This window comes from Akebia trifoliata, chromosome 4 (assembly GCF_017979445.1).
Source record: "Akebia trifoliata isolate Shusen 1 chromosome 4, ASM1797944v1, whole genome shotgun sequence".
Lineage (NCBI taxonomy): Eukaryota > Viridiplantae > Streptophyta > Magnoliopsida > Ranunculales > Lardizabalaceae > Akebia > Akebia trifoliata.
Window position 1 is genome coordinate 7,221,091 of NC_141378.1, and position 7,497 is coordinate 7,228,587.

The 7,497-nt window shown below is 31.5% G+C and overlaps 1 protein-coding gene across 1 annotated transcript; it reads right to left on the reverse strand.

Moving 5' to 3' along the window:
- Nucleotides 1–3,707: 3,707 nt before the first annotated feature.
- LOC147403408 (1-aminocyclopropane-1-carboxylate oxidase homolog 1-like) lies at nucleotides 3,708–5,844 on the reverse strand. Its single transcript, XM_086438985.1, has 3 exons — nucleotides 5,282–5,844; nucleotides 4,622–4,943; nucleotides 3,708–4,215 (listed from the first exon to the last, which is right to left on the reverse strand). The coding sequence occupies exons 1-3, from the start codon at nucleotides 5,773–5,775 to the stop codon at nucleotides 3,964–3,966; spliced, it is 1,068 nt and encodes a 355-aa protein (XP_086295111.1). The 5' UTR covers nucleotides 5,776–5,844; the 3' UTR covers nucleotides 3,708–3,963.
- Nucleotides 5,845–7,497: the final 1,653 nt, after the last annotated feature.

Genomic DNA, 7,497 nt, shown 5'->3' on the forward strand with positions numbered 1-7,497 from the left:
TAATTTCTTTATTGTTGAGTATTTTTGCTCACTTCCCAACAACAGTTGGACATGTGGTGCGGATGACATCACCAACAGGGAGAGTTTCTTTCTCTTGCTCACACATGCAAACATATTCATTTTTATTTTTAAAGATTTCAAATCTTAAAACGGGTTGTTGGGTCCACATTGATTCTCACATCAACAATCTAACCATACACAATCTTCTAAATTTCATGAAAATATTTATATTAAAAAAATAAATTCAAACTTGATCCAAAGTGTTAAAAGGGAATAGTTACTGAACACTCAAATTTAAAAATAAAATTCAACGGTAAAAAATAATTTATATAATTTTATCTTCTACAATTTCATTGCATTGGATCATGTTTTTGAATGTCACAAGGTGATTAAATAAAAATGTTTTCTTTTTTAAGTGATTTATCAGACAAACCTAACTGTTGCATTTTTATTATAAAATCTCCCTTAGAGTTTTGACAATTCCATGGAATTGTACTTTATCATGTTTGTTACCAATAAACCTACTTAATCAAGTTTGTTACCCAACGAACTTTGTATTGAGGATCCATGTCATAAAATTCAAAATTATGGATTTAATTGGTTACTTAACATAGTTTGGAATTGATCCTAACCACATGATTAATTTGTGGCCTCCAAAAACATGATTTGATGTCACATGATTATGAATGACAAAAATCTAAGAATTTTAGAAAAAAAATATCGAAAAAAAGAGAGTTAATTTTCACTGTTAAATTTTAATTTTAAATTTGGGACTTCGATAGTCATCCATTTTCGACATCTTCAATCAAACTAAAAAAAAGGACTCATTTTTTTAATTTTGTTCTTTGGATCTGATTTTTTTATTTTATTTTATGAAATCGAGAAGGTTGTGGTGTTGAATTGCCATTTTGATAATCCATATAGGTTCAATGACGTAAGATTTAAAATCTTACTAAGTTAATCATAATAGTATAATTCGTAAAATAAGGTTTGCTCATGTAACTAACCTGAAAAAGTAATGAAGAAGTTTTTTTAATAAAATTGAGAGAGATAAGTCTGCCCGGTAAATCTCTCTTCTTTTTTTCACTATGGGCAAGGTAAAGGAACTCTCTCTCTCATTGATGTCATTTGCGCCACATGTCCAACTGCTGTTTGACTGTGAGAAAAAAAAAATCTCTCTTTTACGTTCCCCGGAGAGGCCCTTCAAAATTTTGAACGAAACCTTTCCATTGGATTACAAGTGGCCTTTGTTAGGATGTGTTTCAAATTTTAACAGAAATATAAGGGCGTGAAATAAATTCAAAACACCACATGCCTTGAAACGAAGACGGTTTCTTCAAAATTTGAAGGTGACTGCCCGCTTCAAAGTCGGACTCCATAAGTGAAGTGGAATTTAGCGGAGGCACCATAAGTGAGGTGGAATTTAGTGTTGGTACCGACAGCTACAGCTGAACTAGAGTCCGGGCTCAGTAAGTGAAGAGGAATTTAGTGGTGGTGAGAATACCCCAAAAATTCAATTCGTGAAAAATTCGAGTTTTATTCAATTTTAGATTGTAAAAATTCTAATAAAATTTTTGACAAATGAAAAATATGTGGTATATGTTTGAGATGTGTAATATCCATTTTATTTAAAAAAAATTGAAAATAAAAAATCTGACTGATGTTAATGGTGATGGTGATGATAATGACGACATTAAGGTTATAGTTTCCTTGAATTTTAAAAGAAGATCAAAGTCAATGGATAAATCATCAATTTGAAAAATTAAGGTGTAATCTCAAATAAATGTAGAGAGTCATGTTATTATTTTTTTAAAGATAAAAATTACATTTATCACATAAAAATATGGATTCTTCCAAAATTTTGAAGCATGGTCGCTTCAAAGTCGACTTGTGTTACACATCACAACTTACAAATTTACACTTTTCAACATATAACAAGTTCAATAATTTGGAGAATAATACTTTCATTGAAAAATAAATAAAAAATTCGTGAATTTTTCAAGAATTAAACGGGTGATTGCTAACAAGGGTGGTGGCACTGACAACTACAGCTGAATTAGACTTTGACTTTGAAGCAGGTAGCTCGCTTCAAATTTTGAAGAAACCCTCCTCGTTACAAGACATGTGGCTTTTTAAAAAAAAATTTATTTCACGCCCTATATTTCCAAAAAATTTGAAACACCTCCTTGAAATTGCCTCTTATAATACAAGGAGAGGGTTTCTTCAAAGTTTTTTCCATTGAACTAACTACTTCAAAGTTTTTTCTGTTGAACTAACTGCCAATTTGTGATTCAAATATGGGTTTTGTTAATGTGTGCCCTAAGGGCATACATTAAAGTGCAATAAATACACTTTGGAAATTGGAATTTGAGGGTGTTGCAGTAAAAATAATATTTTTAAGGGTATTTTCAGTACAAAATTCAATTCTTGAAGTGTATTTATTGAATTTTACGTGTGCCCTAAACGTTAATTAGAACCTTCAAATATGAAAGGGTTCTTTGGTTCTGATTGATCCTTAATGGGGGAGGGGGTTCGACCTTCTATGTAGTGATCTATGTTGTATGACTCGAACACTCAACTTGACTTAATCTCCATTGAGTTGATTCAATGATTCCTTAATCATGTTAATAGACAAGTTGAGGACTGGGCGTACATTGGAGCTTTGATGATTCAATGCATGTTTAAAACTCAGATGCTCCGTTTTATATATATATACATACACACACATATACAGAATAGTTCAAGGGACAACAATTGTGACAATGATTTTCTATAAATCACTTTTGATGTGATTAGAAATTTTGGACTAAACTAATTTTTGATGAGGATGATCTTCTTACTTTATGGTGAGGATACCATCATCACCAAATATTAGCCCATTCCAAAACTTCTAACCCATATAAGAAAAAAATCATTGTGACAATTGTTGCCTTTAACTACCATCATCATCATCAACATCAACGTCCAAAGATCTATACCAAAGACTTGTGGTTGGCTAAACAAATCTTATTCCTTAATTTAATTTTATCCTAATTAAGTCACGTCTCCTATAATTGAAAATGAGTTCTTGTACACTTTTATCCAATGGTTGGGAATTGGTATTGTTAACATGATATTATCCCAACTATTTAAATACAAAATCCAACAGTTGAGTCTTAGAAATTCGTGATATATTCAGGGATACATATCCCAACAAAATCATTGAATTTTTCATTACGCAGTCCCATTGTGTATGAAGTATGAGCATATAAGTCCCTTTTCCATGAGCCTACGGAGTTCTACACTTAATTTAATATCTTAAAATAGATTTTAATATTGTAAATTTTGTTTATTATATTTACTGTCTTATCTAAAAAAAGAACATTGAATTTAACACATCTTTGCCCTTCCCTTGGCTGATGAACTGTTAGGTTTGACCGAATTGTTTCTCTTTTATATTTATATTTGGAAAAAGAAGGCCCCAAGCTTGATAGGCAACAAATCCCAATTCCATGCAAATCAATAAACATTTAAAAAGAAATTTTTTACTATGAGCCCAAAATTGATCAACCAAAAAGAAGGAAATGGATACAATTAACATGAACAAGAACACAAAAATCTATACCTTAAACTTAATTAATAAAAAAAGGTGAACAGAGATATGAGAAATTATTCTTCTTTAATAAAAAGTAGTCAATTATTTTAACTTGTTCAAAGTAGAATAAGATATATTTGAGTGCCAGTGGCGACCCTTATATAGGCATAACCAACACGATATATAGACCAAAATTAAAAGCATTCAACATAAGAAGCTAACTTACATATGGAAACATAGACAAAACTAAATTCTAAGACAAAAGCAACAAAAGGATTCTTCTTATTATGAAACAAATTAACTAGCGCAAAACTTGGAAACAAGTGAGTTCCAAGGCACTTCCCCATTACATAGATGTATATTAAGTTTCAAACACAAATGCACCAACCTCATATCCTCAAATAAGAAAGGTTGGTGTTCCCTTGATATCCTTTGTTACGGAGATAGGCAACAAAATCACTTACTAGAGTATCTCTATAAATAGGAGGATTCTCATCAGACAACAATTCCTTGATAGGGCCGTAACGCTTTGTGAAGGAATCGCTACTTGTACCGAAAAAGAATGCTGCAGATGCTCTTGGTTTCTCACCATTTACTAGTATCCTGTGCTCAACGCTTTTAAGTTTATCGTTAGAAATAAGCTGCATTAAAAGAAAACACCATTCCATTAAATAACTTAAATATAATGTTTAGCTTTAGAATTATTGGGTAAAAAGTCTGATTGTGTAACGTTCCTTTTACACTATTGAACATCTTAACCCAAATCATGTTAATATATTTTATCCACTTAGAATTGAAAGATGGAACAAGATTCGTTCACCTCCCACCCCAGATTTTTGGAATATAAATTTGTAATTAAAATCGTTCAGCTGATATTCATAACTAATCCCTATGCCTAATCAAACTCATAGATATTTATTTTTGGATCGACGCCATAACCCATCAAATGTTTGGCCCCAAATCAAAAGTTGTAACTTTAGTAAAGAGGTCAATGCATGAACAATAGTACTGATATATTATCAAATACTGCCTATTGAACGAATTTACCTGGAGAAGATCCCCAATGTTTACTACCAAAGCTCCTGGCACAGGGTGGACGTCAACCCATTGTTTTTTATGAAGAACTTGAAGTCCGCCGATGTGGTCTTGGAGAAGAATTGTGAGAAATGAAGAGTCAGTATGTCGCTCACCACCTATAGTCAGCTCTGGCTCTGGACAGGCCGGGTAGTAGTGACAGGTGAGGGTATGCCCTTTAGAAACATCCATATTCTTTAGATGGTCAGGCTTGAGCCCGAGAGCCTCCGACATTAACTCCAAGAGACACTCTCCTAATTTTGAAACACGTTCTTCGTATTCAATTATTATCTCTCTGCAAGTTAAGCACCGAAGTTAATGGAGAATCTCTGAAAATTCTCAATGAACACAATTATCTTTAATTTTGGAACAAATTTGTGCGTTGTGAGAGGAATTTTTTTACTTTTTATTTACTTTGGTTGCCAAGGTTTTAGTGAATATTTGATTATTTGACATATTGCAATCAATTAAATTGAATCTAGGGGACACAATAGGACAATTGCATCTTGAATATTAATGTACCCATAATCAAAATCTATCATATACAAAGATTCTGATTACTATATGTGTTATCAGAATTGAAAACTGTGCGCGATTGATGCAAAAAAAGTGAATTAATGTATTTATGTATACCTGCAAACTTGAGGTAATTCTTGAGGTTGGGGTGGTTCAGGAGCCAAAGACAGATACAATGTGTCTCTCCAATTAGCCGAACGTGCCTTATAAAGATTGCTACTATACCCCACCTTTTTAGTGGGATCAAGTGTATAATACCCTTTCTTCACTTCTGTATCTTGCTCGAAAAACCTTCGAGTCCCTTCGATCATCTCATCCAACACACTCAATGGGATCCCATGGTTCACCATTTGAAAGAAACCCCATGTCCCCGATGCACAGAGCACTTCTTCTACAGCGACTTTACGTCGATTCGCGTCCTTATCGATGTCTCTGAGGTCTACAACTGGAATTTTGAGATGGGTATTGTTGGAATTTGAATTATTGATAGAGATGCGTTCTTCAGTTGGAAGATGGAAGAAATCTGGGATTTTTACCATCCCTCCTGCATCAACTAGACCTTTGACACCACCTTTTGTGTCATGGAAAGCCTTTAGGATTTCAGATTCCATTAATTTTCTTTGATGGATCGAAGGAATTAATTCACCCTTATAATGCTTGATGAAGTTGTAAAGATATGTTGAACGAGGTGTGTATATATAGTTATTTTGCATTACTCAGGAAGCCATAAGTGAAGTGGAATTTAGTTCTGGCACTGACAGCTACATCGGAGCTAACCGATTTTTAATTCAAAATTTCTCTCTTTGACCAAGTCAGTCAAGGAAAGTTCCCAGATCACACAAAAAATCATCATCAGACGACACACATAAGTTTCCAGCAGCATCAAATTTTTTGAGATAGCAGCCCAACAGTTACTTATTACACCCCTAACACTCCAATTAAAGATTAAAACACACCATTATTTCAAACATTACAAAAGTTTGGCCTAAATTATTATCTTAACATTACAAAGCATTATAACACTCGTTTGAACAATTTCAGTAGTTATTTTCAATTATTATTAGGCTCGTGTATAACCTAAAACCCAAAATACAATTATCTAGAAAAGAGAGAGAGAGAGAGAGTTTCTATTGGTACTCCTACTTTTACTTATTCTCAATCATTTACTTATTGTCTTTATTTTTAATTAGAGTATAATAAGTAGAAGTTGGTATGCCAATAGCAACTCTCTAAATTTAATTGATTAATCTGATCGAAATCCTAATTTTCAATTCACACGGATTTGCACATGTCACCGATTAATATATATAAATGATATTCTCACATCAAATTGATTAAATTCTAGGGAAAATTATTAAAATAATAATATATTAATTAATAATTATTAAAAAAATTATATATATAATATATATATATATATATATATATATATATATATATATATATATAATATATATATATATATATATATATATATATATATATATATAAATCAACGATCTGATATTGGCGGTTGGATTGTCAGTTTTAAATGTTAAATATTTAAATTGATTGAAATACCTTTTGACCATGAAAGTTGACAGTTTGACTGTCAATTTTCATACCAACCTGCGCTCCAACTCCAAAGCGCATATTTTTCCTGAAAACCAACAATTGGAATGCCAGTTTTCATTCCATACAAAAATCAACGGTTTTCATGAGGGTATTTTCATCAAGTTGAAAATCGACAATCCAATCACTAATTTATTACTTTTTTGATAAATTTAAAAAATATATCATTTTTAATAATTATTAATTAATATATTATTATTTTTATAACTTTTCCTAAATTAAATTCCAGCATGTGATGCACGCATTGTTTCAAATCTCTGTTTGAGTATGTTCTCGTTCATAGATAAGAATGAGTTGTCCCAGGCGAGTCAAATCATTGCTTTATAAATATTATTTATGTATATTTATATATAAGTAACCATAAATAATTTTATGAGATAAGGAAGATTACAAGATGATTAGTCTTACATTCATATTTCATGGTAGTTGCTAGTGGCACCCCACCTTTTACAGAATACACCCCAATTTCTTAAATTATCTATCACACCTTAGTAAAATATTAAAATACATTCTTCAAACATTACCAAGGTTTGACTCCAATTCTAAACTTGACATTACAAAACATTATAACACTCGTCCAAACAATTTCAATAGTTATTTAAGTTTATAATTGGACTCATATAAAATCCTAAACCCAAATAATAACAAAAAAAAAAAAAAAGCTACTTATTCTCAATCATTAACTTATTTTCTTTATTTTAATTTGGGTGTAATAAGTAAAA